Source organism: Paroedura picta, chromosome 10 (assembly GCF_049243985.1).
Source record: "Paroedura picta isolate Pp20150507F chromosome 10, Ppicta_v3.0, whole genome shotgun sequence".
Taxonomy (NCBI): Eukaryota; Metazoa; Chordata; class Lepidosauria; order Squamata; family Gekkonidae; genus Paroedura; species Paroedura picta.
In genome coordinates, this window is record NC_135378.1 from 79,259,701 (window position 1) to 79,280,208 (window position 20,508).

General features: G+C 45.7%; 1 protein-coding gene across 5 annotated transcripts; it reads right to left on the bottom strand.

Moving 5' to 3' along the window:
- Nucleotides 1-908: 908 nt before the first annotated feature.
- LOC143819978 (CD209 antigen-like protein C) lies at nucleotides 909-19,207 on the bottom strand. Of its 5 annotated transcripts, none has more exons than XM_077302294.1 (10): nucleotides 19,149-19,207; nucleotides 17,678-17,743; nucleotides 16,398-16,491; nucleotides 14,535-14,606; nucleotides 13,299-13,409; nucleotides 9,921-10,019; nucleotides 9,672-9,758; nucleotides 7,676-7,755; nucleotides 3,804-3,922; nucleotides 909-1,326 (listed from the first exon to the last, which is right to left on the bottom strand). In XM_077302294.1, exons 3-10 carry the CDS (start codon nucleotides 16,411-16,413, stop codon nucleotides 1,164-1,166), a joined length of 747 nt encoding a protein of 248 aa, XP_077158409.1. In that variant the 5' UTR covers nucleotides 16,414-16,491; nucleotides 17,678-17,743; nucleotides 19,149-19,207; the 3' UTR covers nucleotides 909-1,163. The 5 variants fall into 5 exon arrangements, 4 of the variants coding, with proteins under 4 accessions (XP_077158409.1, XP_077158408.1, XP_077158411.1 ...); XM_077302293.1 differs by having other exon boundaries at nucleotides 7,676-7,827; XM_077302296.1 differs by having other exon boundaries at nucleotides 7,676-7,827; nucleotides 14,521-14,606.
- Nucleotides 19,208-20,508: the final 1,301 nt, after the last annotated feature.

Consider the following 20,508-nt stretch of genomic DNA (forward strand, 5'->3'; position numbering starts at 1 on the left):
AGGCTGAACTAAGATCAGAATTGTGACCACTGCCGCTATATGTTATATGTAACTTTTAATTGGGGTTTTTATGGGGATTTTATTGTGTTTTAACTATTTATGTTGTAAACCGCCCTGAGACCTATTGGGAGAAGGGCGATCTAAAAATTAAATAATAATAATAATAATAATAAATAAATAAATAAATAAATAAATAACTGCATATTAGTAGCGATTACAATTTGCCACACTCCTGCTACATTATGGAATGGACCCAAGAGTCCGCAGCAACATCAGCACCACGGACCAGCTGGGGCATGCTCACTCTCTCTCCCTTCTCCCATTGCTGTCTTCTCTTGCTGCTTCTCTGAATTTCACATTTAACTCACTTAAATTAACTCACATTTAATTTCAGGGTTTTAATTGACATGATGTATAGGTTGGCAGGTAGGTTCTCTACTCCAACCCTCAACCAGACAGACTTAAGCCAAGTGGTTTTCAGATGTAATAAGTCCAGTACGGACATGGTAATAAACCTCCAAACCAGGCCTCAAACCTTTGGTGTTTTCATCCCCCTAGCTTGGGTTGGTTGTTAAATAGTGGTGGAAAGGCTCCTCAGGGATTGCCGTTCCCCACATCCCAGAACTAAGCCCTGATTCCACAGAAGCTCTCCTTTCTCTTTCTGCTTTTGCTTATATATTCCTTATATACTTTTGCTTATATATTCCTACTGTTATAATGGTCAGTTCTTAGTCTGAGGAAGAGTGCTTGCACTCGAAAGCTCACGCCTTGAATAAATCTTTGTTGGTCTTAAAAGGTGCTACTGGACTCTGATTTGATTGTGTCTCTTTCTGGGTAGCTTGTGCCGGTCTCTCTCTCCGAAATGTAAGCCAGAAACCATACAGAGAAATTCATTACATTGATACTGGTCAATATTCTATATGCCTTTATTGCAACAAAACATGGCCACTCTTCCACTTTTTGTGGCTGAGACTTGGAAACATGCAAAGTAGTCTTTTCTTCTAAAGAGCTGCTTTTGAGTGCCGAAGTCAAAGAGTTGTGCTTTTCCCACTGGGTTTCCAGAAGAAAGCAAGCTGGCTGGAAATGCCGCTGGCTTTTTTCTTTAAAACAGGAAGTTATTTTCCCGTCCTGAACAGGAAATATGAAATCAATCTCCAGGATCCTTAAATTACAAAGTCTGGATGAGGCGCCATCTTGCAAATCCATCCCCTATTTGACAAGCAAGGAATTTGCCCCCAGCACTTATGTTGTAAATAACACCATTTCGTTATTTCAGCGCAGTATGGCCCAGGTTGGCTACTCGATGGTTGCCCAGCTGCCCAGTAGCTAGAATGTAAAGAGAACAAGAATCAAGCCAGACAGATACTCTACACTGTAATTTAACAAATCAGTTATTTGCATGAATGTGCTCTGTGCTCTCCCTTTCCATTTAGAACGTTGATCGATTGTTCATATTTTGGGACACGTTTCCACAAGAAGTAAAGGTAAAGATAAAGGTATCCCCTGTGCAAGCACCGGGTCATGTCTGACCCTTGGGGTGACACCCTCTAGCGTTTTCTTGGCAGACTCAAGACCGGGGTGGTTTGCCAGTGCCTTCCCCAGTCATGACCGTTTACCCCCCAGCAAGCTGGGTACTCATTTTACTGACCTCGGAAGGATGGGGGGCTGAGTCAACCTTGAGTCGGCTGCTGGGATCGAACTCCCAGCCTCGTGGTCAGAGCTTTCAGACGGCTGCCTTACCACTCTGCGCCACAAGAAGTAGAAACTGCATTTACAAACGGAGCTTGTTTGTCTTTAATATTGCAAGTGATTTTGCGATGAATGTGGGTGTCACACGGAAAGGCAGAATGGATGTGTGACAGAACTTGAATCAGTTTCCCTTCTGGCCCCCTTCCCTATCGAGGAGTTACAGTCCCCCTGACGGAGCCCAGTTGTAGCTTGATGGTAAGAGCCTGGCCTACAGTTTGACACCCAGACTGCAGAACGTAGCTGGGGGGGGGGGGGCTGTGGTATGGGAAATTGTGTTGGGGACTATCTTAAAGTGCTACTCAGCTTCTTTGGGATTTTCAGGGCCATGGACCATGAACTGGTGCAATTCACAGACAAATCTTGTGGTCTGTGGTTCAGCCACGAATTATAAATTGGACCACATTTTCCCAGTTTGTACCCACTCCTGTACGTAAATTTTCCTTCTAGATGTCCCAAGGTTTCTGGAAATAGTTTTGAGGAAATCAGCAGATTCTTGGGCGGTGACGGAATGTTGAACACTCAAAGTTTCAGGGATGGGTTGGGGGAGAAAAGAAGGGATATTTTAGGGAAACCAAGCATTCATCTCTCTCAGTCACTCACCATCTTTAGAGAGATGGGGGGGGGGGAGATGAAGTAATCTGAGTAAATTGTGACATATATTGGTCTAGACTTCATGAGATGATTAGGGTGGACCATAAAGTTTATTTCAATGGACAGTGTTGTTTAGGGAAAGAAATAGTAGGGATTATTTATCTGTAAATTCAGTATTATTTGTCTGTAAAATTGACGGATACTGTGGCTTAAGCCCTTTGGCGTTTCTGACAGGCGCAATATCTGAAGAGGGGATGTCTCGGATCACAGCCAGTTTTCTCAGCCACTCTGCAACCCACGTCTTCTTGGGGATGTTCTGGCAACTGCCTGCCAGGCTTATGTGCTGCTAACCAACTCTCTGTCAGGCAGTTTGGCTGTTCATGAAGTGTACGAGTCTGGTTGTCTGTTAGCTTCCTGAATAGTTAAACAATATGGTGCAATTCAGTCGGCAGCCTTAAGCATACGAGCATGCTCACACAGCCCCGCTGGAGTTATACTCCCCCCACAGGAACAGTTGATGTCACTGCGTGTGGACGGCATGAGAAATCGCCACTGCACATTCCTTGAAACGGAGAGACCGCACAGCACCTGACAGCATGTCTCATTTAATCCACAGATTACTGTATTACGCCCTGATGAAGTCTTACTGAGAATTAACCGAGTCTTGCTGGAAACTGGAAAATTAACTGAGTCTTGTTGGGAATTGGGACATTCCTGTTAAGAGGTTTCCCTCATTAGAAAAAGAAGAGTTGGTTTTTATACCCCGCTTTTCACTGCCCAAAGGAGTCCCAAAGCGGTTTACAATTTCCATCCCTTCCTCTCCCCACAACAGGCACCCTGTGAGATCGATGAGGCTGAGAGAACTCCCATCAACAAAAATAAAGTTTCATAGAATCATAGAGTTGGAAGGGGCCATTCAGGCCATCTAGTCCAACCCCCTGCTCTACACAGGATCAGCCCATAGGCACTTCAGGAAAAATCGAGCCATCTAGCACCACCCCTGTGAGGTAGAACACACCCACCCAACATAGACAAGTAGGGATAGTCAGCAAAGACCTAGTCTACCAGGCTTTCTGTCCAGGAGAGCGATCTACCACCAACCAGAGCCCAGAGGCCTCTCCCATGATCAACTGTGCTCATAGAAAAATCTGAAGCAGCAATTGAATTCCATTGTGAACACCCAACCGTAGTAACAAAACAAATTGCTCGTATTACGGTACTATGAAAGCGGTTTACTTAACGTTTTTAAAACGTTACGCATTCAAGCCAAGATGTTTTATAGTATGACGCCGAGACAGTTTCCAATGAAAACCGCCCTGGGTTGCAATGGAGGACGGTATATAAATATAATAAAAATAAATAAACAAACACGAAACTCGCTCAGCAAAGAACCCTTGGAAAGCACAACAAGGATTCTGAGGAGGATCGTACGATACAGAGAGAAATTGTGTTCAAATACTCACGTTCTGTCTGGTTTCTCACCATTTATCCATCGCCATTCCTCTTTATCCCTCACCTTAACCTTCTGAAGTGCGATCCAGTAACTTTTGCCAGTATATCTGACAGTCGCTTCTATAAAAGTCTATAAAAACAAGGAAGAAAAATGAAAATGATACGGTACCTAGGAACTCATTTTGATATATATCCTTTTTTTTTTTTTTTTACTACCACAGTCTATTACAGGGGTAGTCAAACTGCGGCCCTCCAGATGTCCATGGACTGCAATTCCCAGGAGCCCCTGCCTGCATTCGCTGGCAGGGGCTCCTGGGAATTGTAGTCCATGGACATCTGGAGGGCCGCAATTTGACTACCCCTGGTCTATTACATTGTCATCAAACTATTTGCTGTCCGAAAACCAGGGTACTTTTGCTCCAGTGTACATCATCTTACACTTACCTGCCGTAAACTTCATTTGCCGTGTTGCTGTCCACCCCTTACAGAGATTATTATTATCTCTCTCGTTGGGCTTTAGGCACCTCACATCATGTTAACTATAGCACCTTTTCTATTATATATTAAAATTACAATCTATCTAGCAAGTCTGACTAATTTCTTGTCTAACTACCCCTGATGCTCACATATTTTACTTATCTGTTTCACTCCCCACCAGTTGGATCTGGTGGTATCCTGGTGGCACGGGGGGGAAACATGCATCAGAGGGAGGCCCTTCAGGAGATTTCCTTGACCTCACCTGTAGGCCTCGCTGTAACTGTCATAACTCAGTCAGGGCCCTAGTCTCAGGTGGCAGCTCATTCCACCAGGCTAGAGCCAGGGCCAAAAAGGTTCAGGCTCTGGTCAAAGCCAGGCGGTTGTCTTTGAGGCCTGGGACTACTAATAAGGTTGCACTAGATGAGCGAATATTGGGAGAATCAATCTAGGAGCATCTCATCCAAGTCCTCTGCCTGGCCTAGTGACCTATAGAAGACCCCCACAATAATTTCCTACTCCTTTTATTTTTACCCAAAGACTCTCAATTGAACCTCCATACATGTTCTTCCAGAGCCTCTTGTGGCGCAGAGTGGTAAGGCAGCAGACATGCAGTGTGAAAGCTCTGCCCATGAGGCTGGGAGTTCAATCCCAGCAGCCAGCTCAAGGTCGACTCAGCCTTCCATCCTTCCGAGGTTGGTAAAATGAGTACCCAGCTTGCTGGGGGGTAAACGGTAATGACTGGGGAAGGCACTGGCAAACCACCCCGTATTGAGTCTGCCATGTAAACTCTAGAGGGCGTCACCCCGAGGGTCAGACATGACTCGGTGCTTGCACAGGGGATACTTTTACCTTTACATGTTCTTCCTCACAAGTATACACATTCTTAACGTATCCTGCTACTCCTCCCTCCTTCTTTGGTTGTCTGTCCCTTTGAAATAAGTTGTACCCCTCAAGCCTAATAATTCAGTCGTGTTATCCCACCAAGTTTCCGGAATGCCTATTAGGTCATAGTTCCCTAACTCTATTACAGTGGTTCCCAACGTGTGGGTCGTGACCACTCGAGGGGTTGTTTGGCCCCTTCCTAGGGGGTCATGGTGGCAGCAGCGGCTGCAGCCGTGGCATCAACAACATGGCGCTTGCCTCCTCTGCCCCGCCTCAGAGCTCACCACGGCCGCCCCTGCTGTAGGGGTCATGGCATTAGGGCGGTTGGGAACTGTTGCTCTATTAGGCCTTCTAGTTCTCCCTGCTTGTTTCCCATAAAGGTAAAGGTATCCCCTGTGCAAGCACTGAGTCATGCCTGACCCTTGGGGTGACGCCCTCCAGCGTTTTCATGGCAGACTCAATACGGGGTGGTTTGCCAGTGCCTTCCCCAGTCATGACCGTTTACCCCCCAGCAAGCTGGGTCCTCATTTTACCGACCTCGGAAGGATGGAAGGCTGAGTCAACCTTGAGCCGGCTGCTGGGATTGAACTCCCAGCCTTATGGGCAGACAGCTTCCGAAAGCTTTTCTGCTGCCTTACCACCCTGCGCCACAAGTGGCTCTCTTGTTTCACATACTCTGTGCATTATTGTAGAGACATCGTAACCCTTCATTTGAGTGTCCCAGGATTTAGTTTTTCCATTCACCTGTAAATTAATGGCTCCCTGCATGTGCCATTCCTTTAAATCTGCAAGATTCCCATATACAGTTGGTGTCATCCAACTAAGTTTTGAATTTATGTCTCATTCCCCACTGGATTTAGTTTTAAGCCCTCCTCACAAGGTTTGCAAGCTTCTTCACAAACACATATTTTTCCCTACCTTTGTGAGGTGCAAAATATCTCCTGAGAGAAGAGCCTCTTCACGGCACCGTAAGCCATGGTCCCAAAATCCTCACCTTTCACGATAATGTCAGTGACATAAGCCAGTTCTTTGAGGAGCCTCTTGTGGCGCAGAGTGGTAAGGCAGCCGTCTGAAAGCTTTGCCCATGAGGCTGGGGGTTCGATCCCAGCAGCCGGCTCAAGGTTGACTCAGCCTTCCATCCTTCCGAGGTCGGTAAAATGAGTACCCAGCTTGCTGGGGGGTAAACGGTAATGACTGGGGAAGGCACTGGCAAACCACCCCGTATTGAGTCTGCCATGAAAACGCTGGAGGGCGTCACCCCAAGGGTCAGACATGACTCGGTGCTTGCACAGGGGATACCTTTACCTTTACCTTTAAGCCAGTTCTTTATTTGCATTATTTTTCTTTCCCTTTCTAAGCCATAGGCACTAACAGGGAGAAAATACACAGGTCCCAGACTGCATAGGGCTTCAAAGGTCAACACCAGCACCTTGAACCAGATCTAGAACTCTACTAGGAGCCGGTGCAGCTGTTGGAGGACTGGTCAAATGTGGTGTCCAGATACTCCTAGAACTATTCACAATCTACCTGTTATTTTTACTATTCTAAATGTTTTGGTATCATCTGTAATCTCCACCACCGCACTGCCTACTCCTGGAGCTTTTCCGCACATTGGTTATTATAGCGTGAAGTCTGCTGGATGGCAAAGCGTGAGAATTAATCGTTGGCACTCCACACCTTTCAAGCCATCACCCATGTTTCTGTCTGCTTTTTGCGCATCTTGCACTCTTCACTCGCTGCCGGAAAAGCGAGAAGAGAGAACAATGCACTTTAATCTTGTTGCACTTTGGATCTCCTACCACCGTCAATCACTTTGGTCAACCAGTCCCCTCCCGGTGTAGCTGATCGGCATCTGAACTTCCAGCGAATGACAAAACATTTTTTAAATTATTTGTTTAAATGCGTATTCATTGAGGCACAGACAATCGTTGGGGGGGGAGGTTGCTGGGCACGCAATGAAAATGCTGTGTTGGCAAGGCTGTGTTAAATTGGAACCTGTTATACAGAGAACGTGGGAGGAGCACGCTTTGTGTCACATCATCAGCGCATATAAAGTGCTTCTGTGTATCCGTAGCCTCGCCAAGGCGCGTGTCCGCCGGTTCGTTGATCCAGGCAGTTCACCATTTTAAAAAAGAAAGAAATTCCCGTCCCTGGGAAGAAAGGAGAGGGAGGTGGGTGCAAGTGTGGGACATGGCAGAGGCAAATGTAGCGCTTCTTTGCCTCCATACATTTCTTGTGCTAGTGGACCGCTGGTTGTCTGCCAGGGGAAAGCACTTATTAGGTTGGTGAATCCACTTTTTGGGGTTCACCAACTTGCACTTTAAATGAGAGGATTTGGCGACCAGCAGTTTGCTGGCCAGATGCGAAAGTTTGGCGACGTCATGCAGAGCGGCCAGAAGATAGCGTCTTCATGAGGCAACCATGATGCTACATTTATGGCATGCAGCAAGGCCCCCAAAAGCCACAATACCACTGCCAGTCCCTGCTCTTCCTGACTTTTATGTCCTTTTATGTACTTGCTCACCTCCTCCGCTGGGCTCATAATAATAACCATGACAGCGTCTCTTTTTATACAGTCCGCCTTGGCAGCTTGGTGGGGGATTTCTGGTGTGGAGAAGAAATAGAGATGTCCTTCAAACGGTTTCCAGCCCTGATACATTAAATCTATGATTTTATCTGTTAGCCATGCCGGGGACATGTGGGGAACAAAGACAGAGAGTGACGGAAAGAATGAAAAACAGGTATCGACAGAAGGCAGCTCGTAAATCTGCATAATCCCCTCCCCCGCAATATAAAGATGAAGAAAAATTAATTGTATACTGATATTTTATGACATCGATACAGAAAGTAACAAATTTCTAAGTCTAGGATTCAATATGCAAGGGTCACAGATCAGCTCTACTGAACAACAGAAAAAGGTTTTGCCACTGTCTGAAAACCTCCCGAGACAAACAGGCATTCGGGCTGGGACTATCTAATTTGCTCCTAAATGATCTGGAACTAGGGGTGAGGTGTTTCAAGGCGAAGTTTCGTGATTAGAATACGCCAGGATAACTAGATCTCAACAGGGGTTTCATGAAACTCTGGGGTTTCTTGATGGCCCTGGAAGAGTTTTACCAGTTGGAGTCAATTATTTATATTTATTTATTTATTATTAAACTTATACCCCACCCCTCTTGACAAGTCGGCTCGGAGCGGCTTACAAATAAGGCAAACAGCCTTTACAATAATAAATATGATAAAAACACGAAAACAGTACGATAAAAACAATTAAAACATAGCAATCAAACCCCATGAATAACCAAGCAAGGCAGATGGTGAACAAAGACTAAAAACAACTTCCCAGTTCCCATGCCATTACTTGCTGATTGCAATTCCAACAGTATTGCATCGTGAAGATGCCTGCACACTGAGCCAGTGAGCCAAGATGAGGCAGGCCTCAGAGTGAGACAGGACAACTCTCCTTAAGAATCTGAAAGGCTGTCACTTAGAGCTGGGGTAGTCAACCTGTGGTCCTCCAGATGTTCATGGACTACAATTCCCATGAACCCCTGCCAGAAAACACGTTTGCTGGCAGGGGCTCATGGGAATTGTAGTCCATGAACATCTGGAGGACCACAGGTTGACTACCACACCACAGGTTGAATTGTAGTCCATGAATTGTAGTCCATGAACATCTGGAGGACCACAGGTTGACTACCACACCACAGGTTGAATTGTAGTCCATTAATTGTAGTCCATGAACATCTGGAGGACCACAGGTTGACTACCCCTGACTTAGAGGAAGGCAGGGAACTGTTCCTGTTGGCAGCAGACATGATTGTAAGCTGCTTTGAGACTCCTTTATGTAGTAAAAAGCAGGGTATAAAAACAACTCTTCTTCTTCTAAAATAAAGAAATCTTTATTTTTATAACCTGCCCTCCTTGTATAGATCAGAGTGGGTGACATCACGGTTAAAACATTCAGAAAAAAATTGGACATTCTATAAGTTGCCCCCGACTAATGAACCAGTCAACAGAGGGGTCTAAGGTTTTGGAGCCAATCTGACTTCAGTTTCTAGTAATGAGGCCAGCATTTCCTGATGGTCTTTCTTGGCTCTACTATAGGCCTGATGGAGCAACTCTGTTTTACGGGCCCTACAGGCCACAGGGCACTGATCTCTTTAGGCTGTGGCCAGGGCTGGAAAAGCCCTGCCCCACCTGAGGCCAGTTAGACTTTCTTTGGGCTGGGGATGTTGATCAGATGCTCTTAACACTCTTTAGGGGCCTATATGGGGGACATCTACGTGGTCCCGTCTACCGCCCCTACGCACACCCGGGAAAACGGCTCAAGAATCAAGCAAGCAAATACTAATAGATGTAAGGGAACTAAAATAAATCAAAGCAAAAGTAAACCCACCAGTCAATTCGGATCGGTCTATTGGTGGGAAAAGAAAGGTCCATAGAAAAGGGGATTTTCAGCATGCGGACTTGCAAGGAGAAAGCAGAAACTTTGACATTATGAGCGCTCAGCGACTTACTGATTTGTCTTGTCACCCATATATTTCTTTTTTCCAAGGTGTACAGAAGCTCCACTAGTTGTGTAGCTTCTTCCACTATTTCGGCATCTAAAAGAAATGCAACAATCGAGGTTGGGGGAATCTCAAAGCTCCATGAGTTTTTAACCAACTCTTCTTTTTCACCCAATGAGCATCTAAGACTAGACCTAAGTTTTGCAAGGCAGGTGAGGTTCTCAAGATGGTTGGAGCCTTCCCACTGTAACTACTTACCACTCTTGAAGAAGTTGGATATATTTCGACTTATCAAAAAGTCCCGAATATCTGACACAGCTTGTAGACGGGCACGCACCTGTTTTAGTTCCGTGTCACCTAACAAAAAGAAAGGAAGCAGAGAAACACTGCTCTGACCCAGGTTGCTTGTGGCAGGTGGAACCGTGGCCCCACCCCCCACCCTAGAGTTGCAATATATGTGAGCCCTGGAATTTGGTTTCTGTGTCATGATTGGACAGATAGACAGACAGAGTAACTTTATTGGCATAAAATTGCAAAGCATAAAACGGAAGTTTCAAACAGTTCCAGATGTAGATTCCGTCGTAGAAGATTTTCATTTAAAATTGATAGCAAAAACCTAGCTACTTTTACCATAATTGCTGAGTCCCTCACATTTAGTATCGTTTGAATCCAATGTTTCTCGTTAACACAGCTGAATTTCAAGTTCTTCAGATAATTGGCTAAAGGGTGAAGACATAAATCAGACTTAAAACGCACCAAAAGTATGTGGTACAATGTGTCGTGGACTCATCCATGCAGACAGTATCTCTCCTGAGGAGGGATCTTCAAAAATCTACCTCGGGTGACATTTGAGGGAAAGATGTTTAAGCGAGCTACTAGAAATGCTCTTCTTAACTGGTGTGTCTCCGAAATCTGGAGATACATGGGCATGGATTTGTAAGTTAAAGGAATATCCCAGAAACTGGGAGAACATACACTGTTGTTAGAAGAGCCTAAAACCTGAATTATCCTGATCTTCTAGTCTCTGTGATATTGATTTTAGTATCACCCTTTCCTCTTGCATGCTAAGGGTTGAGATGTTGACATTTTATTTAAGCAGTTGAGAGAGAAAGGTTCACTCAAAAAGTTAATTAACAAACTACCTGGTTGAGCATAGAAATTAATTTTTAACCAATATTTAAAGGAATGAAACCAAGCCCTGGTTTCTAGACTCTGTTGACCAAGTTCTGCGACAACTGTATGATTTGCCACAGTTTGGGACTCCTAATAGATGTCTGAAAAAGGAAGATTGGATGTTTTCTAATTAATTATTAAAAGCATCCATCCATATTGGGATTCCATAAAGAATCTGAGGAATTATTTTAGCATTGTAGATTTTAATGGCTGCTGGAAGGTTTTTGTTGCCTTTTTGGTGGTAAAACTTGGCTAAAAGGGATAACTGGCCTTTTGCAGTTTTTTCTCTATGGTTTGCCAGCTGTTATTATAATGGAAATTTATACCTAAATACTTGTAGCGGTTTACCTGTTCTATATGATTACCATTTATTATCCAGGGAAACTTGTAGCGGGTCTTTGTGAATACCATGATCTTCATTTTTTCAAAATTTATTTTTAGTTGTCACTACAGTAATCTGCAAATGACCAGAGATAGCGTATAAGGCCAACTCGAGTTCTAGATAACATTACTGTGTCATCCGAGTATAAAAGAAGCAGAGTGGGTCCTTTGCCAAGTAAGTGGGGGGATGACCATTAACTTTGTCAAAATAGAAGGGTAAGTCATTTAACAAGAGGTTAAATAACTGAGGAGCAAGGATACAACCTTGTTTAACTCCTATGTCTATTTGGATTTTTGGTGTTAAATCAGCAGAACATTTGACTTGGCAGTAGTTGTTATGATGGAGCTGTTTTAACAGAAATAGTAGATGCTGGTCTATGTCTAGATTATCTAATTTTATTCAGAATTTTTCATGATTGGACAACACTTTTGAGCTTGAACTGAGTGATCGTTACCCAAGTGCTAGGAAGCCAGCACAGGGCATATCTTTCAGGCGAAAGGGAAAAAAAGAGGTACTTGCCAGGACACAAGACTATCCAACTCCAGAGACTTGGAAAATTGAAAATTTATGTTGAATGCCAATTTTTCTTCCTAGTTCCTTCAGATTTTCAATCTCAGGAGAAATGAACCACATCAGAGCAGCCATTGAGGACAACCTGGAAGAGCAGGTAATAAACTTGGATGGTTACCAAATCTGCCTAGGAGGTTCTGTAGGGGGGGGATGCTGTAGTGGGCAGCATTTTTGTGGTATCATCAGATAGGGGAAGATTCCTCTTCCTGGAATTTTAGATCAGTGTGAGCCAGCAACCTAGTTAAAATCTGAAGGAGCTTGGAAGATAGATTGGTACTCAGCACAAATTTTCGTTTTCCAAGGCTATGAAATGAAACAGTCTTGACTCTTGTCAAGAATCTCATGTTGGCTACAGGAGTGGTCATTGTTCTGAAGAGACACCATCGTAATTGGCCCTTAGTCTGAGGACACTGGAGGATCTACTACACATTGGAGAGTACATAAGATGGGTATGGGGTATCAACCCTGTGTCCTGCATCACAGACTGAGTATTTTGTTCACCTCACTTCCCATATTCGTGGTGCCCGATTAAGATCATGACTGCGGCACATATGGAGAAAGGACCTCAGCCTTTCTCTGCACCCTTTTCCAGACCTGAAATAGCAGTGAGACCTATATATGTGACCACGTTATTTTGCTTGAGCAGTGGCAAACCCATTAAGAAGGTTTATTCCGAACCTTGAACCAGAGCCAAAATGAACCCCGGAGTAATAAAATTAGTTTCCAACAGCAACATTGTCTTCATCAGCGGCGGTGAGAAATAAACAAAATATTTTAGCAAAATGTCTTGCTCTGTTACACCTTTGTGTCCGTAACAATCTAATATATATTGCCACATGATGATACATAAAGCACTGTCACCAACCTTAGGTAACCCATAAGTGAAACAAAGAACTCACTCAGTTATTTTCTATATATATGCCTCTGTAAGAAACAAACAAACTATCCAACTACTCAGTTCTCCATCAAATAGGCTGATCCTGCATTGAGGAGGGGGTTGGACTAGATTGCTTGTATGGCCACTTCCAACTCTATGGTTCGATGATTCTATTAACTGAAGCCTAGCTGGACCTTCTAGCCATTTTCTGATGCTTCTGTATCTGACCCCCAATACGTATAAGAAATCGAAAGACTTTCTAGAGACAGGATTTTTTCACACTTCTGAAAAGAGCTCTTGACATTGAAATAAGAAGAGTTGGTTCTTATATGCCGCTTTTCCCTACCCGAAGGAGGCTCAAAGCGGTTTACAGTTGCCTTTCCATTCCGCTCCCCACAACAGACACCCTGTGGGGTGGGTGAGGCTGAGAGAGCACTGATATCACTGCCCGGTCAGAACAGTTTTATCAGAGCCGTGGCGAGCCCAAGGTCACCCAGCTGGTTGCATGTGGGGGAGTGCAGAATCGAACCTGGCATGCCAGATTAGAAGTCCGCACTCCTAACCACTACACCAAAATAAAGCCACCCAGAGTAATTCTGAAAGGTTTTATCTGACCTAGTTGAGCTCAACTTACATACAACAATCATAGCAGCAGCTCCAAAGACCAGTATGGTAGTAATAAATATAATACTTTTTCCGAACCCCTTGGAGGCTAAGAGTCTTGTCCCAAAACTTGGCGCTTGATCTATTTATTGAAGAACAAGAGAAATGAAAATTCTGTTTTAGTCACAGTTACTGTCCCACTAGTAACAGGTGTAAACAAACAGTATAACCCTTTGACTGACAGTCTGTGGCTGGCTCTTGCCAAAAGACAAAGTCCAACATTTTAAAGGTGTGGAAAAGAGGGGGAGAAATTTAGGAAAAGGTTTATTCCTTGCTGCAACACCCAAATTACTGCTTTAGCAGAACTGGCTGAGCTGGGTACAGGAAACAAAGAGAGAAAGCCTAAACTGCTATAGAAGACAGCCATGTTAGCAGGCTGCCTACTGGCAATTACTGTTGAAGCCATTAGGATGCTGTCTTGCTATGCTTCAGGACTGACAGAACATGATCTGTTAGGCAATTTTGCTTCAGTTTTGGAGAAATAGCTGATAGCAGAGTGCCTTTTGGATGTGCTCAGACATTCCCTGGCACCTTTAGTGGCTGCAGCCAGGACTGCTTTAAAAATGAATGAAAAAACATTCCTCTGAATACAGCCAGAAAATATTTATGGGGAGGGGGAATGAGTACGGTGGCGGTGAGCAAAGGAGGAAACCAGTTTGGTCTGGCCTCTTGTAGATAAATCCATGCTGACTTCCCCAGATGAACAAATTGTCCTTCAGATGTTTGCAGATCACTCCTTTAAAATATGCTCCATTATCTTCCCTGCAACTGAAGTCAGATTCACTGGCCTGTAGTTTCCCAGGTCATCTCTCCTCCCTTTTTTGAAGGTTGGGATAAGACTGGGATAAAATTTGCTCCCCCCCAGTCTTCTGGCACCTCTCCAGCCCTCCAAGAGGTCCTAAAGATGGACAAATGTCCCACAAGCTCTCCAGAATGAATGGGTGGACTCTGAGCAGGTCAAGGCGTCCCCTTGGACATTCCACACACCATATCCTGTGAAGCCATCTCGAGGTTGAAAAATAGCGGGTTCTACTTTAGGGGGGCAGAATGTCTGGATCCATAGCCAGCTGCAGGATTCTGCTACCTTAAAGAGTCACTTTGCTTGTCTTTGGCTTTCAGAATCTCCCAGAAGCCAAATCACTTTACGGATTCTTCCACCTCTCCCACCCCAATTGTTTTCACCCCTACCTGACCTGCTGTCACTTGCCTTTGCTGTCAATTTCTTCACTTTGGCTTAAGTCACTTTCAGACTCATTGAGGGATATTTCTGAAGGCGGCACTGTTTCAAGGCAAAAATGTAAATATGAACAAACTTTCAAATTAGATACTCAGCAGCCCTTCGTTAGCAAAATAGGGCCAAATGCAAACAAGAGGAAAGTTTCTGCCTACCTCTGGAACCTGCCCGGCTTGTCAAAACAAACAAACAAAAAAACTCCAAAAGGCTAATTTATTTATTATTTGATTTTTACCCCGCCCTTCCCCAAAAGGGCTCAGGGCAGCTTTCTATTCTCCAAGAGTGGGCATAAAATCCCAAACAGAAAGAAAGAAGACTATACACACATGCCTAAATTATTAAATTGAATGAATGAATGAATGAATGAATGAATGAATGAATGAATGAATGAATGAATGAATGAATGAATGAATGGATGGATGGATGGATGGATGGATGGATGGATGGATGGATGGATGGATGGGTGGGTGGGTGGGTGGGCGGGCGGATGGATGGGTGGGTGGGTGGGTAGATGGATAGATGCACTCCAAAGCCCTTCTTATCCCTGATTGCTATGAGGCAAATGAGGGACAACAGAAAACCCATCTCTAATGCTGCAAGGAAAGCAGGCACCTCTGAAACTCTGGGCTCCGAGGAGACAACTCTTGCTTTCCAAACCTCATAAAATTCAGCCTGACACATTTCTCTGCCTTCCTCTGCAGTCCTGAGATTGCACTTGGGCTTAGTTTTAGAAGGCAATTTTAAGCCCCCTTGAGACTCCTTAAAAGGCAGAGAAAAGTGGGATATAAAAGCCTTCTTCTTCTTCTTCTTCTTCTTCTTCTTCTTCTTCTTCTTCTTCTTCTTCTTCTTCTTCTTCTTCTTCTTCTTCATCCAAAGCGGGCTTGGCTGCATAGTGTCAATGGAAGCAGGGAATGAGGTCTGGGGCATGGAAAGAGGTTTTGGGTTGCCAGTGATATTTTGTGACTCATATCCTTTCAAGTCAGGTACTATCCTGACCCTAGCGCCATCAGCAATTGAGGATACAGGTGACCTCTTCTTCCCCTTTCCAAGCTCTTTGAGAGCAAGTAAAGGCATGGGAGAACTTCAGCCCTTTTTCCATATGTCCCACAGTCCCAGTCTTAATGGGGACTTACATACTTGCACAACTAAGGTTCTACATGGAATGCCCAACACATGTCTGTCTTCAAGAGGCAGGCCCTGGGGAAGCACAGATATATTATATATCAGAAGTGCTCAGTTGACACCCTCTAAAGAGAGTCAAGGCATGGGAGAACTTCAGCCCTTTTTCCATATGTCCCACAGTCCCAGTCTTAATGGGGACTTACATACTTGCACAACTAAGGTTCAACATGGAAAGCCCAACACATGTCTGACCAGATCTTCCAGAGGCAGGACGTGGGGCACACAGGTGATTCTGTCGCACTGACTGAGGGACATTAAAGAGCCTAGGGAAAGGAATGGAATGCTGCAGGCCTCAATGGCAAATTTGGAAAGGATCAGAACTGCTCAGTTAACACTCCCTTAAGAGGGTCAACATGGTTGTCCAGCTAAGAGGCAGGCAGGGAGAGGACATTTAGACTAGCCCAACTGTGCTAGGCAGTTTGAGGACAAGAGCTGGATGACATAGATGGTAGAATGCAGTTCAGAAACGGGGAATTCTTAAAACAGAGAATGGGACCATTTGGGAAGTACAATGTCCTGTGGACTTCAGTTTCTGTGCTGGCCATGGGCTCTTATTCCTGAAGTGAAGGCAAAGAAACCCTTCCCTCCAAGGAATAACTGGAGACAGAGATGGTGTAATCCTGTGAAGGCAAAATACAAGTGGAAACCACTTACCTTTCTTTGCCGGCATTCTTTACTCTGGGTCTGATTAGCATCTCATCTTCTCCTTTCTTCTTTCTGTTGGATCATATTGCGACAGACCATCTCCCTTTGGAGGAAGAAAACATTTAACGAGCAGTCAACTTTTTTTTACCATTGAGAAGCCCCTGGAACATTCTTCAAGCGTCGAGAAACCCCAGAAGTGGCGCAATTGTACAGAAAATGGTCGGGAACCGGGGCTCCTCCCCTTCCTACCCTCTGCAGGCCCATCATTGGCAATTTTGAGAGGGGACGAGCAGATTGACATAAGCATATATGGTCATGGTCATGTTGTTGTTTTTAGGTGCGAAGTCCGACCCACCGCGACCCCATGGACAATGATCCTCCAGGCCTTCCTGTCCTCTACCATTCCCCGGAGTCCATACATGGTCATATGACCCAATAAATGTTGAACAAATTAAAAAAATATATTAGGAATTATTAACTCTCCCCCCCCCCCCCCAATTCAGGAAAACCTTCCAGGACTGGCAAGAAACCCCAGGAGAATCAGAGTCCAGTAGCACCTTTAAGACCAACAAAGATTTATTCAAGGCGTGAGCTTTCGAGTGCAAGCCCTCTTCCTCAGACTATGATCTCCTCACATGAAGGGAGTGCTTGCACTCGAAAGCTCACGCCTTGAATAAATCTTTGTTGGTCTTAAAGGTGCTACTGGACTCTGATCTTATTGTGCTGCTTCAGACCAACAGGGCTACTCATTTGAATCTAACCTTATGAAAAAAAACCCCAGTGTTTCATGAAACCCTTGTTCAGAAAGCTTGCTATAGGCTCTTCAGTTGTGGTTAAGTTAGCATAAGAAACCCTCTGCCTTCCTTCTCCATATCTCCACCCCCTTTGGGCATCCAGACAGTAGCTGCTGCACACCTTTCAAACACATTTACTACTAGGGACCCACCCCCTACTAATACCCAAGAACCGGGAGAGGGGGTGGAGTTTGAAATTCCCCGGTACTCATTGCTACCAGCTTCAACGACGCCCCTGGTGGAAGAGCTCTGTTTTGCAGGCCCTGGGGAACCTCAAGAGCTCTGACAGGGCCCACAGCTCTTCAGGGAGCCCGTACTCCTTAACCACACCATCAAGAGATCAAAACCCCCTAGGGAAGGAGGCAAAAATGGGAGGAAGTATCCCTGGCTTAACTCTCTGCCGTGAATACCAGCCTCTTCCATCAAGCCCTAGACCACCCCCACCCAGAGAATTAAACTGGAGCTGCAGAGAAGGTCAAAGCAGAAGCCACTTACCTTCTTTTCTGGCTGGTCTTCTGCTTGCCTATTCTGATGGGCATCTCATCTCTTCCCGCGTGGTCTCTGTGGGGCCACATCACAGACAACACAGCTCAAACGATGTGCCATCAAACATCCTGCCCAAAGAGCAGACGTGCCCCGACAGGAATGAAGCTGGTATAAAGGTCTCTCTAATGTCCTGCTCCAGCCTGGGTTTTCATGCAAAACAATCTCCTGCCATTTGGGGCATCCAGACCAGGCAGCTAGGTTCCAAAATGTCACAGGGGAACTGATACCTGTGAGCAGAACAGGTGTCAGCATACCCTGAGGCAGGGCAATTCCCAGGGTTCATTTTTCTCCTTAGCAGGGGCCAAAATAGCTTACGTTTTTTCTTCTCTTCCATTTAATCCTCACAGCAAGAAGAAGCTGGCTTTTATAGCCCACTTTTCTCTGCTCAAAGGAGTCCCAGTGGAGCTTACATTCGCCTTCCCTTCCTCTCCCCACAACAGACACCCTGTGAGGTAGGTGAGGCTGAGAGAGCCCTAATATTACTGAAGAAGAAGAGCTGGTTCTTATATGCCTATTTACCTGGAATTTCAAAGCGGCTGACATTCACCTTCCCTTTCCTTTCCCCATAACAGACACCCTGTGAGGGAGGTGAAGCTGAGAGAGCCCTGATATTACTGCTCGGTCAGAACAGCTTAATCAGTGCTGTGACTGGCCCAAGGCCACCCAGCTGGTTGCATGTGGAGGCAGAGCAGGGAATCAAACCCAGCTTGCCAGATTGGAAGCTGCTATTCTTAACCACTACACCACGCTAGCCCTGTAAGGTAGGGCAGGATGAGAGGTCATTCAACAGAGAGGGGATTCAAACTTGGGTCTTAGTCCAGTACTAAATGTCCTGTATGACCCCTCCCCACTCTTTGACCTATGATCCCCTAACCACCACACTGGCCCATAATTCCCTAATTAGGCTGCAGTCTACATACATCACACCTGACAGGAACAAGATAAGGCAGGAAGGGATGTTCGCTGACCCCCATGTCAGCCTTTGAAGGTGAAGAAGGCTCTTTTCGGGCCCCTCTTCCTGATGGTCAGAAACCCCCCTGGAGCTCCTGCTGGCTTCAGACACCCAAAGGCCAGGGTCTCCAGAGCAAGAGGGAAGGACCTGGCAAGCACAGCCCCTGGACATATGGTGTGTGTTTCTGAGGAGGGCCATGTTGGGTCACCCAGACACTGGACAGGGCAGGGAAATAGTTTCCCTGATATTTCTTGCAACTTGGCCTGCCCCGGACTGGGGAAATTGGAAAGCAGACACATGAACAGAATCATTTCTAGTTCTCTGGATATCTTTTAAGGATCAGTAAGAGTCTGGTCCATTTCTCCAACCCCAAGAATGCATTTCACTGCCTTATTCACTTGGTTTTCTGCCCAGTAATGTTCCTTTGCTCTGACCCTCCCTGCATGCCCCATTTGAAAACTCTGGCACCTCTGATCCTGTTCTGCCTGCCTCCGTTTCTTGCCCTTCCGGCTTCCTCCTGCCCTTCCTTTGGCACATTCCAGAACTCCTCCCTTTATCTGATGCTCCTCCCTCATTGGCTCCTTCCTGGGTCCAGCCAACATTCCAGAGAGAGCCTAGGGCCACGGCAATATTTACTCTTTTAATAGTAACAAAATGATTGCCTTTCATTTACAAAGAACTCCCAAATGGGAGGCTGGTGAGTCCAAATGGCTCTTCATCATCTTTAAAGCACTGCTGGAGATTGGGGTTGGGAGACACAGAGGTGTCCAGCCCTCAGTTGCTTCTGCCCCATCCATGACGAATCATTCAAAGTTGGATCCTCCAAGGAATCATACAGGATGGGAGGGAGAGACTGGTGGGGATTCTCCTGGAGGGAAATACCACAATACTCACTGGGAAACTCAGCCATGGCTCAGAGGCAGTGCCTCTGCTTTGCACGCAGAAGGTCCCAAGTTCAGTCCCTGGCCTCTGTCGTTGAAAGGAATAGGTGATGGAACAGATCTCAGCCTGAAACCCTGGAGAGTAAGTTCTGACCTTGATGGACTTCAGGGCTTGGGGTCATGTAGCCCTGACCATGAGTGGTGCAATGTAGGCCACCAGCATTTTGTTATTGTTGCTGTTGCTGCTGTTAGTTGGTTCCTTTTCAGGTGTGAGGCAAACTTGGGAGGAAGGTATGGAAGTCGGCATGTGTTCCCCACTACCAATTTTACCCTGCTCCATTCCATGATCCTATACGCTATCAGGGACTCTTACGTGTTCCTCCACTCCCCACCCCCACCCACTGCACTGTGCTGATTGTTCTAGCGGTATCAGCAGCAATGGACTGCCCTTATCCGGTAGTAGCCAGAGATCATCCCTTAGGCCTGACAGCCATTTCAGCCCTGTTGGGAGTTGTAAACACTGAGAGGGTGAGGCTTGCTCTCCTAAACGGGGCTTGTGCCTCACTCACAATGTACCTCCAGCTGGACAGGCGGCCCTTCATACGGACGGATTGACTGATTTACAGGGACAGTTCCCTGTGGGCTGCAGCCCTCAAGGACCATTGATGGCCGAACCCCAACAACTCTGCCCTTGCCTGGCTTTCATTGCCCTTTCCTTGGCGATCAGTGTCAGCTCACCAGCCGTCTGCTCCTGCACTGCCGCCATGTTGTGGGATGGGTCAAAGAGTGAACCAATGTTGGTTGCTGGTTCTACTGATTTCAGGAGCCCCTGAAGTGCTGGCTTGTAGGGGCTGCTCAGCTGGGCGTGTTCCAGGTGAGCAGCCCCTACAAGCCAGCACTTCCCACCTCCCAGTCTGCTCCTGATCCTTCAGCAGCCCCTCTATACT